This window comes from Amblyomma americanum, chromosome 5 (assembly GCF_052857255.1).
Source record: "Amblyomma americanum isolate KBUSLIRL-KWMA chromosome 5, ASM5285725v1, whole genome shotgun sequence".
Lineage (NCBI taxonomy): Eukaryota > Metazoa > Arthropoda > Arachnida > Ixodida > Ixodidae > Amblyomma > Amblyomma americanum.
This window is the reverse complement of record NC_135501.1, coordinates 202,726,121-202,754,079: the sequence shown is the minus strand read 5'-3', so window position 1 is coordinate 202,754,079 and position 27,959 is coordinate 202,726,121. Positions and strand designations below refer to the sequence as shown.

The window sequence follows — 27,959 nt, the reverse complement described above, 5'->3', positions numbered from 1 at the left end:
TGGCCAGGCCTACCAATCCCACCAGGATCAGGCAAAATATGATAGTTGTGAATACTGTCCTAAGGCTCGAATCTCTGCACAGTTCACGTCAAACTACGCTGTCACTGTGACATCCCGGTGCGTCTTGCAGGTTAAGCAAAGGGGTGCGCACATAGTAACATTGCCACAGATTCAAGAAAACAGGACGTACAAGCGTTAAAGAATGATGTCACTGCTCCATCGTACCCTTAATGTCCTTTCCTCACATCTCTTACATGCCCATACATGCGTAATCGGTCGTTCTCTACATTATTAGACCGCTGGGGATTCTTCTACCAGTCCTAATGCAATGGTGAGGCGTTTAAGCAATGCACATCTGCCCCGCCAGGTGGTTGTTTCAAACATAGCCAACGGTGGGGCTTGCGAGATCCTGGTTGTTTGTCCCGAGCGACCTCTCGCGACCAATCGTTAATCAGCGACCGAGCCACATGCCACGGCGGGCTCTTTGCTAAGGAGGCCCCGTAAGTGGAGCGGCTAAGTTGTTTCAAGGTCAAGGAGGCTTCAGACAAAGATCGGCGAAATTGCCCTTAAAAATGGTTTATAGACACTCTATAGACTTCGTATAGACTCTATTGCCTTCCTATAGATATTTATCTGTGTCTATTCACAGTCTATAGACTATATATAGAAAAAGGTTTACTAAAAGTGTATGGCCATAAATCTGTAATTCGTCTAAAGACTGTCAAAGGATTTGTATTGCCTATAGACGGTTCTCTAGGGTTTGTCTATAGAGATTCTATAGAGTTTAAAGACAGAAGTCTATGGACAATCTATAGACTGTCTAAAAAAATTTTTGTAAGGTTGCTGAGCGGAGGCTTAAGTACTACCACCCTAAAAGCAAACTGGAAACGAAAACATTAAAGCCGAATCGACAGCAACAGCAACAAGTAACGACAACAAAAGAAGGTAAACCAGCAGAAGCAGCAGCAAGGAGAGTGTTTTCGCTTCCAGGTTTTCTTCTCATCCCCTTGCACTGCTTTTGCTGCGGTGTATCGACACTCTGCTTTTGGTATGATCCGTTTTAGACATCCATCAGCAACTTTTCTAATCGCCTGTCAGGTTGTGCGTTTTCTGTAATTTGTTAAGTGTTGCTTCTGCCTTGTTTAAGTATTCGGCCTGCTTGCTCTGATAAAACAGTCCGCATTCAGTGATCCTACATTCGTTTTTGTGTGTGGTAACAAAAAGTTATCTATTAGGATAAAGTTAAATGCCTTACTGTTTAAAGTGATTCACCGACTTTCTGAGGAGTCCGTCAGCACTAGCTTTAATATGCAGCAAAAACCACTTCTATATGCCGCAACTATACATTTTTACATATCACTGGCGGGCTTCGCCCAAACATGCCGAATGGCTGCGCAAAAAAGAAAAGAAAAAGCGCTTTCTTGTCTTCGGGTTATGCGCCTTGTCTTTGTCGTGACGGTGGCTCGACGGTCTCGCCACGGCGTCCAGCTTTCGCCAAAGAAGTGAGGAGCTGCGCTTTTCCTTTCAGATCATGGCTGTCCATTCGCAAACAGAGCGTAACAATCTTCCCGTAAGCTGCAGCGAAGTGTACGCAGAAAAGTGCGTCCACAAAAGATTCAGCTGTTCGAAATGCGCAACTCTGCCGTCCTGCTTGCGCTTTGGGCAGTTATAACAAAACTATCGCTCACACGAAACATTTTTTTTATTCTGCACGCTGTCGCATACAAACCTAAGACCATAGCGAGCCTTTCCTTACAGACATTCTAAGGCCTTAAGGCTGTAAGACTGTAGTGCACCTGTGTGAGTGTCACCTGTGTTTGGAAATCTCACTACTACGTGATCAATGATTTTTCCTTGGAAGAACGTAGAACTTAGACTAAACGATCATGCCTCGTTTACAGATTTCCTAGCCTTTACTCCCTCTCATTGCATATAACGGCAGAAACAGTTGTTTGCTTCAATAAAGGAAGCTACGCTTGGCAAGCCAACACAATCTGCTTTCCATAAAACATCCCTGTGTGCTTCAACATGCCCAGTGAAGGTGTCAGAAAAGGTGTCAGAAAGAACCACCCATACGGCAATGAACACTTTCGCTTACACACCGCATGGTGATGCTTGGTCGGCAGAAAATTTTTAAGGGATGCGGCTAGCGTAAAAAAAAAACAATGTGTTTGCAGCCGCCCCTCTAGGTAATCTCGTGAGATGCCTGCATATATGAGGGGACATGCGCGCTACATTCGCTGGTTATCAGTATTAGAATACTGGGTCAGACGAACTCGCGGCAGTAAATTTGTCCCCGAGCACATACGTTCCTTAAACTTTTTATGCCGACTGTACGAGGCCATAGAGGCTATGCCGCTTCCCACTGTAAAGCATATTCTACAGCTGACGACATTTCAAGGTCTAAAATAAATACTTGCTCTGTTTCAAAGGCTGAAATTCGAGGAAGAGGAGATATGATGCTTCGGAGAGTAACAAGTCAGCTGTCATACTTTGCTTGGAAATTAATTAATGGGAGTTGACGTGAAAACATCAAAACAACAGGCAAACGACAGCACCGTAATATTAGCGACGGCTGTAAAATAAGATATCTTCCGGCCATTGCTGCTCGCACACTTTGACGTACCCCTTGTGGCGATAGCTTCCAGATCACATCCTGTACCCTCCCTGGTTCTACTCCGGCCACCTCAACCTCCAGATCACATCCTGTACCCTCCCTAGTTCTACTCCGGCCACCTCAACCTCCAGATCACATCCTGTACCCTCCCTAGTTCTACTCCGGCCACCTCAACCTCCAGATCACATCCTGTACCCTCCCTGGTTCTACTCCGGCCACCTCAACCTCCAGATCACATCCTGTACCCTCCCTAGTTCTACTCCGGCCACCTCAATCTCCGCACGTGGGTCCATTTGTATTTCGCAAGCCCCCACCGAAAAGCAGCCCGCACAGGATTGTGTGCAAACCAAGCATACTCTGCTGCTCAGAAGAACCCGGCATGCATGCTACAAAATGCATATACGTGAAAAATATCTTGTTTTGAAAATACTACAGCCCCATGATGGGCCTATAGCAGGAGTGGGCCACATAACATATATTGCAATAAAGAATTTCACGAACCAAAAGCACACGGCAAAATAAAATGTAAACAAAATGTATCCGCATGTCCCTACGACACAACTGTAGACACAAAATCCGAATTCGATAGTGAACGTGTGTTGCCTCGCAAAGAGAAGTCTCCCCAGAACGCGGAAGAAGCTGTACTTGAAGGCGTTATTACGTGCAAGAAATGGTTAGAAATTACGGTTCTCATTGAATATCGATATCGAAGATTGATTGCGACAAAGATTAAAATTACTGTTTTTGACTGTGCGAAGCGTGAAGGAAAGGAGCCTATTCTTTATGTCTGATGTAGGGGGGTTTAACATCTCAAAGCGACTCAGGCTATGAGGGACGCCGTAGTGAAGGGCTCCGGAAATTTTGACCACCTGCAGTTCTTTAACATGCACTAACATCGCAGAGTACACGGGCCTCTGGAATTTCGACTTCATCGAAATTCGACCGCCGCGGCCGGGATCGAACCCGCATCTTTCGGGCCAGCAGCCGAGCGCCATGAGCACTGAGCCACCGGGGCGGCTTTTTTTAATGTCGACTTTCTGTTAATGGCAATGTTAATGGCAAGCAGCCTCAAAGTCTCTCATGCACCACCTGCACGACAGCAGTGAGCATTTTTTTCCACAGAGTGCAGATAATGGTATGCTTACTCGAGGATTGTGAGTACTGACTGAATCCTACGCCTGAAAGAAAGAAAAAAAAACAGTACATGCATAAATAAGAAGATGCTGTGCGCACAGTGAAGAAATCTAATTCTTCTAATGAGCCTTTAAAATCGGTTTCCTTTCACAAGCAAACACATAATCTACCATGTCAGCTGACAAGAAAGTCATGGTTTGTTGATGCTGAAAGACATTGCAGTGCCCTCGTGTTCACCCATCAAGAGTCTTCTTTACGCTTACCTGAGGCAGTTGACGCAAACGTAGACTGGCCTTGGTCACCGATGACAGAGAAGTTGGACTGTAACTGCGACTGGTCCCCTGAGACCGAAAGCGATCAGCAAGCAGAAATCAAAATATTGCTGATTTACTCTGTCTCGGCAGTCCAGTTTTAGAAGGCGAGATGACATTGCAGCAGTAAGACATAGATACAAAGGCAAAGTACAAGGCATATCCACGCGAACCAACAGAGAAAATGTACTCGCCCATCGTTAGGCTCCTTCTCAAGACCGTTTGTAGGAAGTTGATGACGGTGTTGTCGCAGGAGAACTCAGCGATCTGTGTGCAGCGAGGCTTGTAGGAACTTTTTCAGGAAGCGGCAGTAAACTGCGACATATTGAAGCGAAAAGCCTCACTACGCTAGGTAAAGCAGTCTTCGGGTAGACAGCACAACGACCTTGAACGACCTTCAGCCCAACCAAGGATAGCCGTCTGTGGTAAAGTTATGGTGTCAAACCCTTGACCCCTGACCTAGACCCATGATCTTTAGTTGACCTTTGACATTTGGTGGCATTTGGGTCGACCTTTGTCCTTAAGAACATACGATGAGGTGACGTGTAGCCACGTGATGACATCCGGTGGGGGTGTCGTAGGACCATGTGATACCACGTCGTAGCCACGTGGTCGCCTGGGTATATATAGAACGGCTGTCGCGAGCACCTGGCGGAGCTGCCATGGACGAGCCTCAGACGCTTAGCAAGCGTGCTTGCTTTTCGCTGAATTGTAGGGTTAGCCAAGTTAAGCCATTGCCAATTTTTAAATTCATGAGTATTACGGCCCACCACCTGCGTAAATAGTGGGCATCCAATAACGAGTCCGCCTCTAATCACGATTTTCTTTGAAGTAACGGTTGAAAACAGTACCATATCTTCAGCGCTCCGAGTCTACTCGCAGAGCAACACCTCAGAAGTCCTCTAATCCTGGCGCACAATTTTGTACCTTGACCCAGCGCGCCCAAGCCAGTAAAATGAATCCGGCGAACCTGTCCTACTCGTAATAGAGGTATCATCGCAACAATGTGACGCACAACGCGCGCATTAATATGACGAAGTGATTAATTGCAAGAAGAGAAAGTTCTGCAGCGGGCATCGCGAACTTCTTGCACTCGGGTGAGTGGAAGGGTAGGAGACAGCGATGGGGTGGCATAAAGTTTGGACGAAGACGGGGGAAAGATTATACTAGCCCGTATACGATAACTACCTCACGCATCAATGACCAAGCGGCAATAAAGACTAACTGCTTCACGCTCCTTATAATGCGCGTGGCCTGCGTCCAAGCTTCGTTTTCGGCCTCTCGGATGCGCTAGGCATCACGTAATGCGCACTGCGAGCGTCTTGTATGACAGTCAAACAAGCAAATATACACTGAACGCCCGGGAGATATGCGCCTCTCTTACAATAACTTCTTTAGACATTCTATAGACTGTCTAAAGAAGACATAGACTTCCACAGACTTCCATAGAAGTCATAGACTTCCATAGAAGTCCATAGAGTCCTAGAAGTCTATGAAGAGTCTAGAGACTGTCTAAAAAAGTAATGCGTGGCGCATCCCAGAGACCTAAAACGATGCTTGGACGCAGGCCATGCACATTATAAGAAGCGTGAAGCAGTTAGTCTCTATTGTCGCTTCGCCCATGGATGCGTGAGGTAGTTACCGTATACGGGCTAGTATAATCTACAAGGTATATAGACTCTCTATAGATAAACCCTGGAGAACAGTCTATGTGCAATACAATTCCTATAAACATTCTATAGACAATATACAGATTTATGGCCATGCACTTTTAGTAGACTTTTGGCCATATACAGTCTATAGACTATGAATAGGCAAAAAGAAATAACTGGTTTATGAAGGTTTAACGTCCCAAAGCGACTCAGGCTATGAGGGACGCCGTAGTGAAGGTCTCCGGAAATTTCGACCACCTGGGATTCTTTAATGTGCACTGACATCGCACAGTACACGGGCCTCTAGAATTTCGCCTCCATCGAAATTCGACCGCCGCGGCCGGGATCGAACCCGCGTCTTTCGGGCCAGCAGCCGAGCGCCATAACCACTCAGCCACCACGGCGTCGAGATGATGGCTTTAGTCAGTCGGAAGGTACATAAGGTTGGTATAGGCTTAAAATTAAAAATTACTCCCTAGACACATTGCCTGGTGTAACTATACGAAGGCAATAGAGTCTACAAAAAAGTCAACAGACTGTCTATAGACCACTTTTATACGGGCCCTAACTGCAAACAATGGCTACGGTCACAAGGAGCTTTTGCAGAGCAGTCTACCGAAGCCATTCGCGACGCCTTGCGATTTGGTCACAGGTACCAGCTAACGCTTATAGCACGAAATGTCGATTCCAATGTCGCGCTTACCTGAGCAGGAACCAAGACGAAGATGTGTGGAGCAAACGACCGCGAAAAAGCAATCGCCTGGACGTCGTAGGGATGAGGTTCTTCCTGGTACTATGCGGGCAGCGGACGTGTGTGATGCAGAGCGAACGTCTTCGATGAGCCAGGGGACTGGACCGAAAAGCAGTGGAAGGAAGGAAGGAAGGAAGGCCTCAGAAAGCAATGGCATCAGTCATGGGCTCCTTCTTTTTCACTGATCGCACGCCTGACGAAGTCTCATCTACAGACACAGAGTGAATAAAAAGAGAGAAAATAAGAAGAGAAAGACTGAAATGCTTCAGAGCGTACAATGGCATTTGTTTCTTAGTCAAATGCGTGCACAGTACATATCATCGTGATTAGTTCTGTTCAGTCAAAACTATCATCATCACCGCTTCACCCCGTATTAGATGACGAAGTAGGGATCTTTTTTTTCTAACTAAGCATTAGGTTTTTACAAATTCCTCTGGCTGAATTAGGTCTGCCGTTTACTCTTCCCGTCCTCCTCTCCTTCGATGCAACCGTCAAAGGGCATGTCCTTAAGCAGGTGTGTGAGCTTCTTCATAGGCATGTTAACGAAACCGGGCGATTTTTGTGCTAACTCTTTGTTGCCTTTACTTTCCTCTCAAAATTTATTTATTTATGATTATTCATTTAAAATTATTTTATTTTGACGCTCATTTCTTTGGTTTTTTTTTCGATTTTCACTCCAATTTCCTCAAGATCTTTCAAAATTCGTTATTTGTTTTCACAAATTCCTCTATGTGTATTTACGAGCCGCTTGAGATGTCTGGATGAATTTCCTCCTGTTTGGATCTGCACCAAACCCTGGCCAATCCCCCACCGTGGGTATGTGCCATCGCTTTAGAGGCGACAACAACTGGAATTTTATATTTGGGGTACTGCACAGAAGCTTGACTGACTGACTAAAACCGTTTATGATTAATGGTCGCTTCGTTAGTCCACGAATCCGTTGGTATCGGTTCCCGTCCTGGCCCTGCCCACGAGCCGTATATGTCTTGTCTCTAAGGCTCGGGGTGCACAGCGCGGCCTCCCAGTCATCCGTTGTTGGGTTCGTTATCCTGTCCAGCTCTGAATTTACCTGCCACTCTCATATCATGTGTTAAAAGGAAGGCAAAAACCTATAGGGAAGTCTAACTGGGGCTTAGGTATGTGTTCGATTGTAGACGTCGTTTCCTGGTGACACAGGGGTCTTGTGGAGCGTGTCCTCTGCTACTTGGTGCCAGAGAATGTCTCCGTACCTTATCTATGAATCTAGTGTGCTATACTCAGAGCGGGAGGGTGCCCGGGGGAGTAATGCTCGGGCTACGGCGTGAGCGTCTTCGTTCCTTCCATAAGAGGAGTGTCCTGGACACCATATGATTGTCGAGTGCGTTTCTGTATGCTGCGTTGCTTGAAGTATGCGGAATGCGTGTGCGCCTATAGGCGTCCTCTCCTGCAGTTTCTACATGTTTCTTGGGAGTCTGTCAAGCCCGCTTACATCGAACCTGAGGGTCACGTGAATCGCTCAAGTTGCATCAGAAGTTCGTACCAAGTCCACCTTTCTCGGACAAAAATTGTGAAAACTGAAAAATTGTAAGACACTGTTATGAAAATATTGAAGTCAACGGTCCATCATTCTGATATGTAGAAAAATCTTTTTTTTTTAAGTGTTTCCAGCGATCGCATCGAGCAGCTAAGCTGCCTTAGAAAACCAATGGCGAACGCTTTGACGATAGCAAGAACATCAACAGAAAAAAAAATGCAAGACTTCCGCCGGGTGATCTGCGGTTATTTTGATTGTTATTAAACGAAAAAATTGCGTTCATAAACGGTTTTCCGCTCGAAAATGCTTTTTTCCACAATTGCTGGGTATGACAATTCCCTTTTTACGCCGAAAAATCTCGGTAATACACGTCTGATTCTCCATGCGGGCCAAGTAAGAGCGCTTTCCAAGTTCTCCAGAGTGGTCACGTGCTTTTTGACGAAATCATTTTCCCAACGAGCTACGATATGAGCGCTCAAGGCAGTTGTTGGTAGGTCGGCCTCTGCGCCTCCGATATGCGACTGAGTATTACGGACGCAGCGACGAAGATAGTAAAATGCACGCGCGCGCAGAACGTAACATTACCACCGCCTGTTGTATGCGTGCTCTTTCAGCCCGGCAGCGGCAGAGAATCCGGAGAACCGATTAGAGAACGCAGGTCACTTGACACGCTATGCCAGCAAAACATACCGTTATAGTGGTCTCCTATATTAGTCCAATCTGCCGTCTTTATCGCGGATATTTTGCAAATGCATGTGGACCTGATTTTTGCACGAATACGTGTGTGTGGCATGCGTGTATCAAGAGTGTATTTACGTACATCTGAAAGAATGTTGCTTCGATTTGTAAACCCTATCGAGATAAACAAACTGCGCTTCGACCTGTGGCTACGCTCAACACTTACGCACAATTGCATCGTGTTTGGTGCCTAACTATGGCCCGCGCGTCTGAGGCCAAATGTTCAACAAGTTTATTCAGCACCAGTTCTGGATGATCAGAGGGAGAAAAAAAATCCAGGTTCATCGTTGGCTTGACGGCAACCACGCATATGAGATGCACGTGAAATTGACAGAAGCCGGGGCATCCTTGGTCAGGAGAATCCAGAATCCTCTCCCTCTACACCAGCGGAGCATATCTGGTGGAGCGAGCAGTGACGGCAGCGGCGTCGACGGCGGCGCCATCTGTTGGAGCGCGGCTGCGGCGTTGCTAGGCAACGGCGGCTCAAGGTCGTTCGTGGGCCACGGCATACGGCTGAAGTGCGACCACGCGACGAGCCGACGTGGCTGGCTGGCTGGCGTAGTGTTTCTTTCGCAGCAAAAAACACAGCGAACCACCGCGAGGAGACCCCGCCCCCGCACCTCTAATATATCCCGGGTAGTAAAAAGCATGAAAAGATTTCTTTCCGAGGCGGGGCCATGACGTACACTTGTGACTACTTCACGCCTCCGGCTAACATCAGAGGAGGAGGGGAAAATTCGCTTGTGGAGTCGAATCCAACTTGACAAATCAGCTGCTTTTCCCTGTCAAATGACCCCCAGCCAATAGTATCGGCTTAAATTTTAGGTGGCGCCTAGTGCGACTTGCGGTTGGAGGTCAAGCACGGACAGAGAGCAGCGTGTGATAATCATTTGCGGAGCTGTCATGCCCAAAATGCTTGACAAATAGCGGCCCAAAATTAAGGAATCATTGCTTGAGAAATAGTTGAAATTTGTTTTGATGTTAATATTTTGTGCTTCTATAGGCGTCCCATCTTTAAAATGTTTCATGAACGCGGTGTAAGTTTCAGCTTGATCGCAATGGCTACCATCATGATATCGATTAGAATTGACTTGATCAGAAAAGATCGTTACCTGTTTAGTACGTCATGTGTTTGCTCTACATAAGTGCGCCGAGATCTCAAGGGGCGTACGGCAGGTTTAATTGGGGGATATGGGAGAGGTCTTTGTCTTGCAGTGGGCGCAGTGAGGCTGATGATAATCTGATGATCAATTTTCACTTTTCTGATGCGATGTGAAAAACCACTAGGCATTTTTTGGTTGCCTTGAAATAGAATATTGCGATAAGTTATACACTACGTTGTAAGCGTTCCCCTCAAATCCTGGGTACATCTGTCTGTTGCAGCCTGCCACCGATGTGAAGATCAGTGTTCCACCACCAACGATGAGAGAAAGCAACTGGGCCAAGCCTTTCATCGCGGTTTCCGCCCTGGCAACAGTTTCCATTGTGATTGCCGTCGTGCTGACAGTCTTTTTGCTGCCTCATGTTAACGGGACCCACAGGGACAGCCTACCAGTCTGTTCGACGGTGGATTGTGTGGGCCACGCGTACATTATAGGGACCAACCGCAGCCGGGGAACAGCTTCATGCGACGACTTTGGCCGCTTCGTTTGCTCCGGCTGGACCAGCAAGCACGGCAACTCGGCGTTCTCTGCGCGTGCAGAGGCCATCGCCGATTGGATCAAGGGCATAATGCTGTCCAGATTGCGAGTCGGCAAAATAGCCACATACTAGACAGACCCCTGACAATGATGCGTGACTGCGTGGAGAGGGACCGCGACAACGATGACAGCGCCGCCGTGCAGGAACTGCAGAACTTCGTCAAAGGTCGAATTTTCTCCTGGCCTACTAGGAACTGGGACGAAGATGAAGCGGTCCCTTCTTGGAAGCCTCTTCGGGCACTTATCGAGCTTGCCGTGTTGTGGGGGCTGCCCCTCTTGTTCCGCGTCGACTTGTTGCCGAAGGCGATGGAATCGCGACGAGTTCGTGTCGTCGTCAGCCCTTCCCCGCTGGCAACTATTTTTCGTCGGATTCAAAACGAGCTTATGCTACAGGAGGAGGTTTGTTCTTATTACATAAAGAGGATAATTGAAAGTATGTTTAACGAACGGCCACCTGCTCGTGCTTACGAGACTTTCCTGCGGGGAAGTGCTAAGATGCAGAGCTGTGTCTTCGGCAACATCAGCGACGCCGCAGATTCCTCGTACTTTGTGCCCAAGATTGAGGTTTACTTCCATCGCAAACACAAGTCCCGAGGACGGGAAGGTAGCGCTGCAAGATGTCAACGGGTCGTCGCTGACGAGCAAGAGCCTGCTCTTGATCACAAACGACATGGTTCTGCAAGCGATGAACACCATCTTCAGGACCTACACTGCAAGGGAGATCTGGTTCCACACATCTTGGTGGCTCGTGCAAATCATGGGTCCGCCAATTAGCGACGCGCTGTTCAACGAAGCCGGCATTCGTGCACTGGGGATTTCTAACCAGCCTATACTCCGCGCCTTTCACGTGGATTCTTCGTACGGCACCCTGCTAACGGCCGTTCTCAAGACTCGCCTTCCAGATGCCGAGCGACGGGCCACCAGTCGCGTGATGAGCAGCATCGAGGGCGTCACACTTGCAAAGGTGCGTTCATCCTCCAGATTAAACCCAGAAACAAGGTCAGCGCTGGAAGACATGATCAATAAAACGATCGAGGACAGTCTTGTGGCTAAGTGAACACCTGGATAGTATCGAAAAGCTAGAGAAGTACTACGGCATTACCTACAACTCGGGAAGCATTTTCTGCGAATGGGCGCGGAGCCGAGAGCATCTGCAGCGCACCATGAATACCAGTGAGTATGCTGAGGCTACAAGCGTGCATAGGCTGGCTGTGAATCGCTTGGGCTGCTACAGCGCCGCCCTGGGCGTGATATCGATGTCTGTGGCTCTTCTGGCACCTCCGTTCTACTCCGCCCGCGGCACGAACGCGATGCTTTACGTCGGTCTCGGCTACATTTACGCCGAGGAATTGCTGTACGCTCTCAATCCTACGGTTTGCCTCCTGAAAGACGGAAAAATTCATCCTCGCGTGGACGCTGACACCCGCCGAGCACTATGGAGCGTGCCGTGTCCCATTTGGCGCCCCTATATCAAGGAGAGCTACTTGCTGTTCCCCGGACTTCCAAGCAGTTGATATCGCTTACGCGGCGTATGTTCGAGATGCGATGAAGACTCCGATCTGCCGATCAAGGGCCTCGAGAGCTACAGCGCTCAACAGCTGTTTTTCATCACTGCGTGCCACACGGGTTGCCGGGGAGACCGAAAAGGCATCCTCTCTAATCACGCCTGTGCTACAGCGCTCAAGAAGTCTGCACCCTTCGTAAGGGCGCTCTCTTGTTCACAAGGCTCTGACATGGACACTTTTGAAATGTGCCACTACTTCTAATAAGTCAAGTCTGCGTTGAGACTGCCACTTTTCCTCAACTGTACTTTTTTTGTTTCTTGCATCGCTCCGATTGCTCGCGCTGTCATTTGGCACATGTGGTAGGCGAGAAATATAAAGCCGTAAAGAAAACTGGCGCTTACTCGAAATCGTGAAACTTTGAAGAAAATTTGCATATGCACTCTATTCTGGGCTATACCAGTGCTTACTGTGTGTTATTTAAAGAACTATTTTTCTATCTCGGAGGTTCGAGCTAGCTTTTTCTCTGGTGGCAGCAGTGGCTCTCACTTTTGCATATTTGCGCAGCGGGGTATTGCCCTGGCTAACTATCTGTTGGTCGTTGCGAAATGGTGTGTACTGAAGGAATTCGTCTGTTTGTGAATTGGAACATCAGGCTAAAATTGGGCTTATGACTTTAATTAGTAACGCTGGGCATTTCTGAAGAGCAATTGTTTCGTGTTCATGCAGTGTCCTAACATGCTTCTGGTGCTTAAGGTCAAGAATGCCGTCCAGCAGGAGCTTTAAGGACGTGTTTTACATGGGTAGTCGCCACATCTCTCTTAACCCTGGATCGCTGAGCAAAGAGCAGCTATGAGCTTTTTGTTTTGTATAGTGTTGTATGCAGATGTGATCTTGTCCCTCGCAAGGCGTGATTTCATAACGGACGAGCATGCCCAAAGATTGTAAACTTGAAAGCAGATGGTGTAGACTAATAAAGATCACGGTGTCAGTGTTTGCAAAGCAGAGGCCTAAACGTCTTTTCAGTTCCCGCGTATGAAAAGTACACAGGAGACACTCACTCCATCCTCTCACTTAAAGAGCTGTTATCTGCTAGAAAATTCCAAACACGAAATGCAGGTGTCGCCACTATCTGCTCATTTCACCTCTTAGCCGCGCGCGTCTCCGCCGAATCTCTATCGCGTATCCCAAGGACTGCGCTACACAGCCATTCCCTTCCTAACGGCGGGGCAACCAGACGTCCTTGGCGTAGGCGTCTCGCGTTTGAATGGTGAGGGGAGGGGGGGGGGGGGTATTTTTACATTCAAATTTCAGAGCCATAATTGCGTCTCCTGCAGCCGGAAAAAATGTTACATCCCGAAAGCACCTACGAATCAGTTTTCCCGAGGCAACTTCTTCTGTAGATTTGTATTCAGCGCCCTTACATTCAGACTATGGTGGCAGTCTGGGCATGTTGGCGATTTATGATGGAAATGTACAGCGCAAATAAAGACGAGGACACAAGGAAGACACATGGAACACACGAGCGCTGACTTGCAACAGTTTATTTCGAAACTCGGACCAGTATTTATAGCTTAAAAACCAGGCAATTATCACGCATGCGCAGTAGGTGACCCATTCATATGTTGGCGCAAATATAACAGCTCCTTACTAGTAAGAGCAATAGATGGCTTGGCCACGCAGGACCCACCCAACCAGTCTATCATTTCGGCCTCTATTGTCTCCCGAGTGAGTTGGCAACGGTTTTTGGCGATAACACAGCAATCTGGGTAAGCAGGCTGACACACAAACTCTTCATCTGAATCGCTATCGTTTTTATCTTTACCGTTTCCTTACATTTCCTACAGATAATACAGGCCGAAATGATAGACCGGTTGGGTGGGTCCTGCGTGGCCAAGCCATCTATTGCTCTTACTAGTAAGGAGCTGTTATATTTGCGCCAACATATGAATGGGTCACCTACTGCGCATGTGTGATAATTGCCTGGTTTTTCAGCTATAAATACTGGTCCGAGTTTTGAAATAAACTGTTGCAAGTCAGCGCTCGTGTGTTCCATGTGTCTTCCTTGTGTCCTCGTCTTTATTTGAGCTGTACATTTCGATCTTACAGTCTGAATATACATACTCCGAATATTCTGACGAAGCCAGTGCAGGTTGCGGAATGTTCGCGAGCTCAGTACATTGCATCCGTGCAGCCGCTGAACAATTAAGGAACATCAGCATAATCTGTAGAAAGCTGCCTCATATGCATCTTGTTCAGAACAGCAATACTTGTATAAGGAAATGAACCAATGCCTTTTATGATAGTAAAGCCACTTTTGTGAACTTTCTCTAAAGCCTGCCCCTGTCCTCAAACGGAACTGCAGGACCTACAGTCGACTGTAACTAAACTGAAAGGCACCTTTTCATACCTGTTAAATAAAACAGACGACCTGGAAAACTGGAGCCGTGGGAACAACCTGCTTATTTACGGAATGAAAGAAGAGAATGAAGAACCAGAAGCAGAGCTTAGAGACAAAATAACAAAGGAAATTTTCGACAAGAATTTAGGAGTGGCAAGAAATAGCATAGAAAGGTGTCACAGAATAGGTACGAAATCAACGAAGAATCGCCCTGCCATAACAAAATTGAGCGACTACCTAGAAAAAGATTCAATAATGAAGGCATGTCCAAAGTTGAAAGGCACAGATTTTTCGGTTAGTGAAGACTTCTCAAAAAGAATTCGTGACGTCAGAAAAAAAGTAATTGGAAAGCGCATCTCGGGGAAAAGAGCACTGATGCCAAGGTTAAGCTGGTGTTTGAAGAGCTTAGCATTGACGGTAACATGTTCGGATGGGCTAATGCAAGAAACACTTGGTTGGTATAAAATCCAGAGGAATCAGAAGTGACACCAGAAAGGGAACAGTCCGGCTTTCAAAATTCTTAACATAAATTGTCGCAGCGTGGTAAACAAAGCTGCAGAACTTGAAGGCATGCTGTTCCCACACGACGCGGACGTTGCCATGCTTACTGAGACCTGGTTAAGAAGTGAAATATTTGATAGTGAATTTGTTCCCAAAGACTATAAAGTTTCTCGCGGCGACCGCGACAGAAGAGGTGGAGGAGTGGCAATTTTAATGAAATCATCATGGCAACTTTTCAGGATGCCTGATTCTCAAGGGACTGAAGCCGTTGAGGCATTGAAAAATGCGTCTGCGCGCTTCCCCTGCTTTTTCTGGTTTTTTTTTTTTTTGCTTTGAATTGCGCATGCACACTGTAATCACAGGCTATTCTTGGGTAACTGTATAAAAACGTGCGGATCGCCCTCCTTTGGTATTAAAGTTGTCAGTTCAGCGCACTGTGTGTCTCGTCCTGTCTTCGTCCGTCGTCTGCCAGCGCTTCAGTGTTCAGAATTGAAGCCGTATTTTGCAAAACATACATCAACAAGGTTCGCTTTGTTCTTAGTGCTTATTGCAGGCCTCCCAACTCTTCTGTTATGGTCTTGGAAAACTTAATAGCGTATTTACAATTCCATGTAAGAAGAGACGATAGACTAATACTGGCTGGTGATTTCAACTTGCCTAACATTGACTGGTACAATTTTTCATCATGCTTTGCCCAAAACGATGATACTGTAATGCTCGACATTGTGTTCACATTTGACCTGCTGCAAGTAGTAAATAATTTTACGAAAGTGCAAGGAGCCACAGGATCAACTCAAAGATCTATTATTTGTAAGTGGTGCCGTCCGCAACTTCATAACCTGTGACGTCACAAACGGAATATCTGATCACAGAGCTGTGCTGCTTAGCTTATCAAATGTGTACCCAGATCGTCAAACTAGCGCGCAATTTTCCCCAATTTTTCGCGTGCGGAAGACGAATCTATTCTGAATATGCGTGAAGCTGTACGCGGATGACTGTATTTTGCGTCAAGTGGCGTCTACAGTTGACGGCCAGGTGCGTCTAAATAATGACCTAGCGCAGGTGGTTGCATGGTGAAACAAATAGCAGATGTGCATTAATTTTGAAAGAACCGTCTTTATGAAAATTACGCACAAAAAATACCTCTTTATTTTGTGTACAGTACTAACAGAATATCATTATTAGAGGTGGCAGAGTATAAACATTTGGGCCTATTGGTTGCTAACAACATTTCGTGGTAAAAACACATAGATGCTGACGTAGCAAATTCAATACGGAAACTCTTTTTCTAGAGGCGCTCAAAGTCATCCCCACCTAGTGTTCGTCAATTGGCGCACAATTCCCTCATCCGTCCAATACCAGAATATTCTGTAATCATCTGGGACCCTTTCACGTTAACAAACATTCTGAAAAAAGAGCGAACACAGCAAAAAGTAGTTAGTTTTGTGTTTAACTCATATTGCCGTGCATCTGTAAGTGAGCTCGTGAGGCGAAGTGGGTTACTCACAGTCTTTGAGCGCAACCGTGTTTGTCGATTATGTTTTTCTTCCAGCTTATATAAGGTCATTATAAACTTAATACTTCTACTTATTTTGCTTACTCCTCAGAGAGAGTGGGTTTATTGACTTAAAAGGCAGAGAGGTTGGCCTGAAAAAAATATCTGGCCTGCTACTCTGTGCTGGGGAACGGGAAGAGGAGAAAAAAGAGGGTCACGATGGGCGGTGATTATGGTGGGAGGAGGCAGGTTAAAAAAATACATAATAATAAAAAGGCACACTTTCTAACATCACAAACGCGAGGCAAGGCCCGTGTCGCTTAAAAAGCGTGAGAGTGCTCGCGTTGCCTGTACAGTTTTCAAACTATGTGGCCGAGCACCGAGGATCAAATCCTCCGAGAGGGGCCTTGTGTCCATAGACTTCAAAACAGATGCACGCATGAGTCTTTCACGTGTATATGCTGGACACACCACTAAAACATGTTCTATAGTCTCTAGCAGGCCACACGTGGTACACTCCGGGGAGTCCGCTTGTCCTATTAAGTGCAAGTATTTGCGCGTGAAGGCGACGTTTAAACGTTATCTATGGATTATGCATGCAATAGGGCGTGGTATTCCGCGAGGAACAGAAAAGGTCATCGTCGGATCTAGCCGTTTAAGGCGCATGTGTCGAGTGTCTGGCAGGGCCCAGTACCTAGCCGTCGCACTCCTCATTTATTCCGAAAGGAGACAAGTGGTGCCCACTATAGAGAACGGTACAGCTGTACGCAGGCCACTGCTGAAGGCGCTCCTTGCTTCAGCGTCGGCGGTCTCATTTCCATCGAGTCCGCAGTGTCCAGGGATCCACTGAAACACCATACGGTGACCTTTTTCCTGAGAAAATGACAGGAGACTAATGATATCAAGAGCTTGGTAGGCCGTGTGGCGTAGGATGTGGCGAATCGCTTCCCGAAGGCCCGCAAGCTCTGCAGCGGTTGAAGTAAACTTGTGTCTTAAAATTAATCTGCGGGTCGTGTGCTGAGCGGGGATTGCGAAAGCTGCTCTTGATGCCTTTGGTGACGCAGATCAATCCATGTAGACGTGCACACAGTTTTGGTATTCTGACCAGATGTAGGCAAGAGCAAGTTGCTTCAGTCCGCTAACCGGCATCAGATTTCTTTAGTATGCCAGGGACATGCAGGCATAGTGAAGGCTGAGCCATCACCCATGGTGGCTGCAAGGGATGATGCGGCAGGGCATAGTCTGATGGCAATTCCGATCGATGGAAGCGCAGTGTCCGTGCAAAATTGCTGTCCGGTCGCTCATCAAAAATCTCCCGTCAGCAGGTGACATCGGTGCCGTGTAAGCGCGCGTAAATATACACTAAGTGGTTCGTGTGACAGGTAGATCAATATTGGGCACGCACGAGATTCCTCAATCGTGCCTTTGTTCGAGGCACAACGTGGTAATCCGAGTCATATCTCGGGCGCTTGTGCTTGGACACTCTCTAATGTCCGCAAGCAGGAAATGCTCATGGTAGAAAGTAAGCACTCCTCAGGTTATAACACGATACAAAGGCATGCACTGACAATAACCCCTTTGAACGCGCGAAATAACTTCTGTAAATATTCTTTTTTTTTCAGAGGACAATTACTAAATGATATAAACTTGATAGCGATATTGCTAATCATAATTGTTTACTGATGTTTGAAAAGTGCCTGCAAGTGTTAAGAATTTGAATGTCTTTATATGCTTGTATTTTCTTTGTTTTTTTCCCCACCTTGCTATGATCTGTACTAGATCGGTTTCCACGGTGCGCCGCGGCGGCAGCACCTGCTATGACGTCACGCGCATGCTCACAGCTGGCGGAGCGAGCGATGGCTGTCAGCTGTTGCGGTTGCTAGGCAACCGCCCGAAGCCACGGTGCGACCACGGCTGAAGTGCGGCCACGCTCGTACAAAAGGATTGTTCGAAACTAAATATGCACATCCCATCGAAGCCCGTTTATTAGTCGACGAAATGTGGAAAGGTAAAGAACATAACTTAAATAAGCTACAGGACATAGCTCTACCAAAATGAAACTGCAGCTGCAATCTCTCAGCGCCTGAATCAAGGCATCGCTACCTAAATGGGCTTGCATGCCGTTTCTGTGTCACGTTTCTTGACATCACGGTCTCGTATCTCTGCCATGTGCCAACTCCACAATAAGCACAACAAAGCAGAGTATTGACTGGGAATTTTATTGATGAAGCATTTCGATATATATACAGTGAAGATAAAACAGATGACGATCAGTTCCGTCACCATGTTCATTCGTAACCGTCATCTTCCGCCATTCCCATTCTCCCCCCCCCTAACAACCCCTTTCGTTAGCAGCGATAGTGACGTTCTGCTCACGCATGTGTCTTTACAATCAAAGATTGTTTTAGCCTCAATAATTTTCCATGCTATTTGGTCTCGGTTTCGATCAATTATCACTGCATTTTGTTAACAGGGTTCACACTTCCAATCCCGGCAATACATGACCAGGTTCCCATCCTTTCCATTTCTTAAGTTCCTCTTGTGCTAACTGAGCATATCATTTAAAGATCGGTCCGTTTGACCAAAATAAGTTTTCCCGTGCGCGCGTGCGTGCGTGCGTGCGTCCGCGCGCGTGTGTGTGTGTGTGTGTGTGTGTGTGTGTGTGTGTGTGTGTGTGTGTGTGTGTGTGTGTGTGTGTGTGTGTGTGTGTGTGTGTGTGTGTGTGTGTGTGTGTGTGTGTGTGTGTGTGTGTGTGTGTGTGTGTGTGTGTGTGTGTGTGTGTGTGTGTGTGTGTGTGTGTGTGTGTGTGTGTGTGTGTGTGTGTGTGTGTGTGTGTGTGTGTGTGTGTGTGTGTGTGTGTGTGTGTGTGTGTGTGTGTGTGTGTGTGTGTGTGTGTGTGTGTGTGTGTGTGTGTGTGTGTGTGTGTGTGTGTGTGTGTGTGTGTGTGTGTGTGTGTGTGTGTGTGTGTGTGTGTGTGTGTGTGTGTGTGTGTGTGTGTGTGTGTGTGTGTGTGTGTGTGTGTGTGTGTGTGTGTGTGTGTGTGTGTGTGTGTGTGTGTGTGTGTGTGTGTGTGTGTGTGTGTGTGTGTGTGTGTGTGTGTGTGTGTGTGTGTGTGTGTGTGTGTGTGTGTGTGTGTGTGTGTGTGTGTGTGTGTGTGTGTGTGTGTGTGTGTGTGTGTGTGTGTGTGTGTGTGTGTGTGTGTGTGTGTGTGTGTGTGTGTGTGTGTGTGTGTGTGTGTGTGTGTGTGTGTGTGTGTGTGTGTGTGTGTGTGTGTGTGTGTGTGTGTGTGTGTGTGTGTGTGTGTGTGTGTGTGTGTGTGTGTGTGTGTGTGTGTGTGTGTGTGTGTGTGTGTGTGTGTGTGTGTGTGTGTGTGTGTGTGTGTGTGTGTGTGTGTGTGTGTGTGTGTGTGTGTGTGTGTGTGTGTGTGTGTGTGTGTGTGTGTGTGTGTGTGTGTGTGTGTGTGTGTGTGTGTGTGTGTGTGTGTGTGTGTGTGTGTGTGTGTGTGTGTGTGTGTGTGTGTGTGTGTGTGTGTGTGTGTGTGTGTGTGTGTGTGTGTGTGTGTGTGTGTGTGTGTGTGTGTGTGTGTGTGTGTGTGTGTGTGTGTGTGTGTGTGTGTGTGTGTGTGTGTGTGTGTGTGTGTGTGTGTGTGTGTGTGTGTGTGTGTGTGTGTGTGTGTGTGTGTGTGTGTGTGTGTGTGTGTGTGTGTGTGTGTGTGTGTGTGTGTGTGTGTGTGTGTGTGTGTGTGTGTGTGTGTGTGTGTGTGTGTGTGTGTGTGTGTGTGTGTGTGTGTGTGTGTGTGTGTGTGTGTGTGTGTGTGTGTGTGTGTGTGTGTGTGTGTGTGTGTGTGTGTGTGTGTGTGTGTGTGTGTGTGTGTGTGTGTGTGTGTGTGTGTGTGTGTGTGTGTGTGTGTGTGTGTGTGTGTGTGTGTGTGTGTGTGTGTGTGTGTGTGTGTGTGTGTGTGTGTGTGTGTGTGTGTGTGTGTGTGTGTGTGTGTGTGTGTGTGTGTGTGTGTGTGTGTGTGTGTGTGTGTGTGTGTGTGTGTGTGTGTCAAATTTCTGTCCGTGCCTTCCATCTGGTCTCGCGCAAACCATCGTCATACAGTGCACGCCTCACATCTAACCAGGAAAATGCCCAAGGTCATGGGCATTCTAACCATTCTGCTACCAAATATTCTCCACGTATACGAAGAAGCTATCCTGAGGCAGGTGTGAACAATGCTGCACTCCAATGTGGATGGAACAGTGCGATGCATCTAGGAGCTGGTTGCTAATTTCAGAACTGAATGTGCTTGCATGTAGTTTTGAATGTCACTTTCCTTGACATCACAATCTCTTATCTCTGCCAAGTGCCAACTCCACAATAAACACAGCAAAGCAGAGTACTAGGAATCCTAAAAAACAAAACAGGAACGCAGACAGCTCTTGAATCTGCGTAGGCAGAGCTCTATGCTGATTGTTATCCAGGTCTTCGATAAACACTGTCTGGAGGCCACATCTCTTCCACCCAGTAAGAGTAGGATACAAGCCAGTCTCGAGCAAACGGCGCGCAAGGTTTCCGTAAGCACGAGTGTGGGCGTAATCTTTCCGCGCCGGTATCGCTGCAAGTACAAGTCCCATCCTTTCACGCGACTCTACGTACTCGCGTGAATAGAGCCCCCTTTTGCAATCGTTCAATCCCAGAGTGAAACAGACAAAGCCTGGCCTCCGTGCACAGAGAAAACAGTCCTCAAATGTCTCCGTAAGACGCTCTTTGTACGCCGTCGTGCTTCGTAAAGCGCGAATAATCTTCTCATCTATATTGTGTCGAATGTTAACGTTGTTGTAATGAACAATACTGGCCAAGCCATGGCCATTCAGGAGACAAGGTTCCAGTATTCCTTCGTCCAATGAGGCCTCAAGTTCTTCTAAGGTGTCTATGTAATTCGGAGGTACCAGAACACAGAGACGAGAGGTCAGTACACCGCGAAAGTAGACAGACAGAGGCATAATTGCCAAGAGCCAAATGAGGAGGAACAGTTTTCCGAATGGCCATCTGCGTGGAGGACTCTCGCTTCGCCCTCCAGTGTCGTCCATCGGTATCGAGGCACCGAGAAAAGTTCCTATCAAAAAGAATGCCGAGTCTAGTTCCGGGCAACTCCGACCGTATTCAAACGACTTTGCGCAGTAGAGAACAAGCCAGGCGGCAAGAGTGCTGACAGACATGAGGAGGATCACCATGCTACCCTGTGCCAGGGCGTCGAAGAACGAAAGATCTGAAGTGTATGAATTCCTCCATGTGTGAAAAGTTTCCGGTCTGTACTCAAAAATGGGTGGAATGTAGTATGTCGCGAAGGCCCTTGAATCGATTGCGGTAAGAGCCATGAAGATATCGAATTCGCCGCGGTAAACCCCATAGAAAGCGCTAAGAATACTCGGATACAGTCTTTCCAACAGCGTGAAATTCAGAATTTTTAGTGCGGTGATAATCACGCCGTATTCCTGTCCGTCGCACACCGTGTATTCCGGTTTACCACCGCTGGGCTCGGAAACGCAACCGAGGACAATAGTTGGATTCTGTGGCTTCCAGGTGTAAGGGGCCGTCATGTTGCGGTCATCCAGCGAGCACGTTCGACAGAAGACGAAGACCCTTCGCTTAGACGGGAGGCTTCTTTCAGAGCCTGCTGCGTCCCAGTTGAGCGACGTGGTGACGCAAAGCGAGTATTTTTCTTTAAAGGTGGCTACTATTTCAGGCTGCAGCTCACCGTGGCCTTCGTCAAATGCGATCCACGTGGTGAAGTAGGCTGACAGGTGATTGGGCAAGAAGTAGCGAAGGCAAGCTACTTTCTGTTGTTCCGTACCCAGTAGGACGATGACAGTTCGCACGTTCATTTCTCTGTTTGGCTCGATGAGAGCTTCAATGAGGTTTGTGTTGTTGTACGACCACAGGGTTGCCCTCTGTGGAAAGACTCGCATTAAAAAATCGTCAAATGGGTTCCTCTCTTTGCCGCACAAAAGGAAGGCAACCACGTCGGTTGGACGGACTCGTTCTTCTACGAGACTGATGGCGCGTTCAATGAGCTTACGCGATACGCCGAAGACAGACGAATGTTCCGCGCAAATACTCTGCGAGAAAGCTCGCAGAATAACCAATACGATTACAATCAGAAAACCAGGCATTTTCGCACGAGGCTTACGAATCCGGCTTTTAAATTCCGCTATTTCTTGCACTTTTACAATACGGAAAGGCTGTAGCACGCATAAGCAACTTCGTATTTGATGCAGATATAACAGGCTACAATGGCCCCAAATTACAGTTCATCTGCGATCATATGCTGGCGCAAAGTTCCCCATGTCTTCCGAAGTTGAACTGTGATGGAACACAATAGTTCCACGCACTATGCGAGTGCTTTGAAGCAAAGAGAGTACTTTTCACTCAAACTAAAGGCTCAGTTCTAGCTGACGGCATCAACTATATTAAAACAGGCGTTGTTTTGTGTGACTGACGAAAGACATCAGCAACGCATTTCCAAGTGCTATTACGTGTTCCTGTACGACTAAGGATACTGTTTTGGCAAATATACGCTTTGCTGGAAGCTGCTCTAGAAATGATATATGCGGGAACCTGGCAGCGTACTAAATATTAACCGCGCTTTGGAGGTTAAAAATGTTAACCTGCTCATTACGCGAAGGCAACGCGGGTCTTAAGAGGTAGCAACCACATAACGTAGCAATGTACCACACAAGGCTCATTCTTTGAACAGTCGTGCTCACTGGCCGCCACGAGATTCCCCGGTTGACCGAAGTTTGGCTTTTGAAGTCAACAAGCACCACAGACTGCACTCAGTTAAAAAACTTCCACGTGGTCTCCTGTCTCAAGAAGCGTTACCTGGAACGGAGAAAAGGATATTTTATTGGTGCACCACACATTTCACAATACCTGATTTATTTCATTAAACATTAACCTCCTGGTGCTTAGTCGTTTTTAAATGATTCAGCCTTTCTATAACCTAGTCAGAGGTTAGCCACATGAGAGGATTTTAATATTTAAGTGTGCTAAGCACGGGATTAGTGGCGACTGGGGCAAGAGACTGGATGAGGTGGTGCGTAATTTCTGGCAAGTGAAAGGGCGAAAGACAAGAGAAGGAACGAGGCAGGTGGTAATTAAAAACCGCCTCTGTCTTTGGCGTCAGAATGAAATGTATGTGTGTTTGTGCGGCCGCACAGAATAAAGTCTGTCGTTTTTGTGATCTCCTGTCCAGTTGTCATGATCCTCCGTCGGCCATATTTTTTGCCTTCTTTACCACGTATGTTGACGTCGAAGAAAGCTTAACAAGAGAAAAAAAGAGGTAAGTTCCGACTTTTATTAACCTGTGTAAATAATCGTTTTCGCGACTTGTTTCTGCAGAAGAAATTTCTGTAATCAATCGATGGTTGATCTTGATGACCAACGACAAAAATAGGATGCAACACATGAGCGCTGTCTACCAAGCGAGATTTTATGTCGAAGGCCAGACAATTGTATAGATAAAAAAAAATCTGCAGCCCCTGCCAGAGACATGCTCGTGATTTTTCGCTCACTACGCCAACGCCGACAACGCCGACTGCGCCGACGCCGGATTTTCTGAGTAACGGGACCTTTAACGCTTTCGCGTTAACAGGTACGTACGCAGTCCTCCTTAAGCCGCCATATTGGCTCCATTTAGGTGCCCTTCCTGGGTCGAAAATTTTCCATACTACCATATATTTTCATAACCGGTCCTTCTATTCGAAGACTGGCACGAAAATTGTTCGCCGTCACCTGGATAGCGAGCGGTTAATAGCCCTCTTATGCGCCGCCCGAACCCAATGCATTCGTTTTACATCCGGCAACAGCAATTTTACGGCACTGCACTGAATCACCCTTTTCGTGCACATTAGCTAAGCGTTTACGAAGTTGTCAGTAAGAGCCATATATAACAATGCAGTGGCCGTTTACTCACCGGTCGAGCAAACAGAGGGCGTTTAAGGTCACACCGTTTCTCCGCAACAGCACGCGTGCACCTGTGAAAATCCTCCTTCTCGAATACACGATGTCACCCGCAGTGCCTCGCTACGTCAATAAAATCTCCGCTGTACTTCCCGAGAAACAGAGCACGTTGGGGATTTTCTGCATATATATTTCATTTCGACGTCACGAATCTCATGCAAAATTTATTGAGCGAGAAAGAGCCTCTCAGGACGGAAGTGATAAAGCGCAGCCGCTTTTTTTTTCAGATCAAGGAATGACAGAGTGCGCTCTTGAAGACTGAGCGGCGAGAGATCAATAAATAATTTCCATAAAACAACTTTGTTGCTTAGGAACGCTGTTGGCCTTTGAAAATTGTTTTCCTTATACTTGGCGTTAGAGGCAGTTACAAGAGGTGCCTTAAAGGGACTGTGCAATAAATTAATTGAGGTTACATAAAGCAGGCTAGAGATTGGCATTCAATCACTCACCTCAGTGCAAGAATTTTTGAGCTAGCATCAATAACAACCAAGGTAGAGGCGATTAAAAATTACGCTCCTCCTCTCCCCCCTCAACTCGAACACGCGGGGCACCAGAAAATGAAAAAACAGCTCTGGGACTGGGCCCCGCCTAGGAACACGTCCTCCGCTGACGTTCGGTTTGCAACTTCCGGTTGTCACACCCAGCGCCCCAGCAGCAGCATCGGCAGCGTCTCCGCGGTCTCTCTTCGCCTTCCTGGATTGCGGCACGCGTCGGATTCGTTTGCTCGTCGTCTGTTGTTGCGGACAAAAAAGCCACTGCGGGTGGCTCCGCAACTCCCGACAGAAAAAGGCGGCAGAGGTAAATTGAAACCAGATGCGCGAAGCCAGTGACCTGGCTCTCGATTGCCCGAGAGGGCCGCGCGGCGGCACAAGCACACGACTTTCACGGGTACCGGAAGTGTGCCCGTGACGTCATGTCTGCCGTGGCTCCAGCGAATGACAGCGTGTGGGGGCCTGTCGACGTCATTGAACTAGTGACCACTATTTTCACGATTTTAGTTGCAAACTCTGTCACTACAAGAACACCAATCGGCGTGCGAATTTTGAAAAATACGGGATTTAAATATTCATAATATATTGCCTGCTCAGTTCCGAAGACTCATACTTACTGTCAGTGATCTTTAGCATCATTTATAAGCATTGAAAACATTTACAAGCGACTTCTAATTCATTGCATAGTCCCTTTAACAGAGTTCTGGCACCCGCCATGTCTTTAAGCAAGCGCCTTCATGTCCAGTTAGGGGTTATCAGCCAGATAAGCCGCACCCATAAAATTACCCCTTCTTCCAGTTTTTGGTATACATACTTTCCTTAGTTTGCCGGCAAATAATTGACTTGGAATGGTGTGCCGTTATGTGCGCTCACTTGTGGTTCCTTTACCCTCACTTATTTGTCGCAGTTCTTATTAATCTAAGAAAACATGACAGCACTAGCGAGCCAAAATATTATGAAAAGCCTAGCCATCACATAATGGCCCCTCATTGAAGCTCTTTATTAGCATCTGTGCAATGCACCATTGGAGTGTGGTATACAGTGCGCAGATAAAAGGTATATGGTACACCATGCGCACCGCATGCGCCGCAGAAATGCGCAGCGCAGAAATTCTGTCGATGACGTATACTCCTGGAGCAGGAAGGAGTCACGTCATCCCACTTCTGGCGATATATCGCCGCTAGCGCTGTTCGCTCCAGTGGTGCAGGTCGCTTTCAATATTCAATGGCTTCCTTGCACACCCTCAGTTATGGGTGGCAGACCGGCAGATACGTGCGGTGCGTCCAAAGTAATGCGCCGGCTACACGAATGCATTCCATTCACTCAATGACTCTCAGACGTGTGTTAGTATACAACAACTTTCTCATAATCAGGCGCACCAATAATGTATTCGATATGATATATAATGACGTTCAGCACTCAGGAATCCGTATTTGTATTTCCTGCCTCATCAGCGCAAGCATGCGCGCAATAGCGACCTCTTATGGTAGCAGACGCGTTCACGAAATCAGCCGTTTTCTTTCGATTTGTGTCCAAAGAGGATCCGCACCTTCAATATTGGTTTAGGACAAGGGGCCACCACTGGCCGACGAAGAGCTGCCGTGCATTTTGACCCGCTTTGGCGGCCCTTTCTATAGGGCAGCTTGAAGGGGTTTGGAACTGAAAGACACAGGAAACGCCGCATCAGCCATATCGACATTTTCTACAGCAATAATGGTGGCGTCACTCTATTCCTACAGTGGGCGGACTCACGAATGGCGCTCGCTATCCGAGCTGCACGCAAAAAAGTGTGCCGGAAGTCACGCGGTTTCGCAAGAACTGCTGGGAGTCTTTGGCCGACGGCGCAACCAATAGCGACGTTTGGCGCAGCGGCGGCGTCTGCTGCATTGTCTGCTGCGTATGCGCAAATTAGTTGAGACGGCGGCCTAGTAGGGAGCGGGGCGGAGGGGAGGGGATGATTTTCTTCCTCCATGACCCAGCAATATGTCTACAATACAGAAGTGTGAGAATTCTTTATCGATTTTTTTTTCTTTCGCCTCTACTTGCATTAACATTTCCGACTTTTACTGCGATGACACTAGAAACGCTATCGGGAGAAAAATATGCTGCCGTCATAAAATTCCCTGACTGGATGGAAGGAAGTGTTCTCACCAAACCGAATAATTCCCATTGGCTGAAAGCAAGTGACGTCTCCAGAACTAAAGGGACGTCACTTGAGCTATAGGCTTCAACAGCTTCTAATGCTTCCGCGTTGACAACGCATAATGTAATGCGAATTTTTTCGCATAATTTCGACGGATCCTGATTTGACTGCCTGCTGGCTATTTAGTCCACTTCCTAGACAAGTTTTTCAGCTTTTCAAGATGTTGACACACCTAGATGCATCGCCATAGCAAATTCAACAATAAACCATGACCTGCACCCCATCCGCATTGCTTGATTTTCACTCAGTCCGAAAATAAACCGCTGAATAAAGCACCATGAAAGTTCATCTTCGTAGACATCGCCGCAAGCTGCTAGTTTTGTTGTAATCTTAACAAAATTATCAGTTAATTATCAAGATTAAAATTCAGGTGTACATCGACGCCCACTTTGTCCTTCTGGTTCAACCGTATATCACGGGACGCCAACTTATTTAGGAGTCCGAGCACGTGACGGCTCAAAGATGCCGCCTTCATTACCGCGCCACCTGGTGTGACACGGTCATCCGGGCCGCAGCGGCCAGTCGTGGAGTTGAACCTAAGGCCACTGGCGCACTTCCGTAGCAGCGCCATCCCGCGGTAACACCAGTAGTAAAACTCGCTGTCAGATTCGTGAGGCAGTGTACGCTGCGACGTGGTTTCACACTGCTTTTCGGGTGCCGCGTGATCGAGGGAAGGCTCCATCGGAGTGTCAAGCACCGTAGGCACTGTAGAAAATTCTCTTTGATTTTGAGGCGTTGTCGTGATGTCCATTTCTTCGGGAGTGGTAATGTGCGTCAAAGCCCAAGTGGAGGCCCCAACTGAACGCTTGTGTAGTTCTTTCTTCAGGTTGTCTCTTGTCTGCAGTTCCAGTTCCAGTTCCAAAAACTTTTATTTCCATCAGAAATGGAGGCCCTCTACTCCCTACCCCTGGCGCGCAGGCCTAGGGGCAGAGGCCAGGGCCTCCGC

The 27,959-nt window shown here is 47.4% G+C and overlaps 1 protein-coding gene across 1 annotated transcript in view; it reads right to left on the bottom strand.

Moving 5' to 3' along the window:
• The window catches only part of LOC144134527 (uncharacterized), a 58,424-nt gene extending 30,840 nt beyond the window's left edge, over window positions 1–27,584 (bottom strand). Inside the window, exons 1-2 of the mRNA XM_077667434.1 lie at window positions 27,492–27,584; window positions 22,056–22,248 (exon numbers count right to left, since the gene is read on the bottom strand). Coding sequence (XP_077523560.1) covers window positions 22,056–22,248; window positions 27,492–27,584 — 286 coding nt within the window. The remainder of the gene's footprint in view (window positions 1–22,055; window positions 22,249–27,491) is intronic.
• Between the last annotated feature and the right edge of the window lie 375 nt (window positions 27,585–27,959).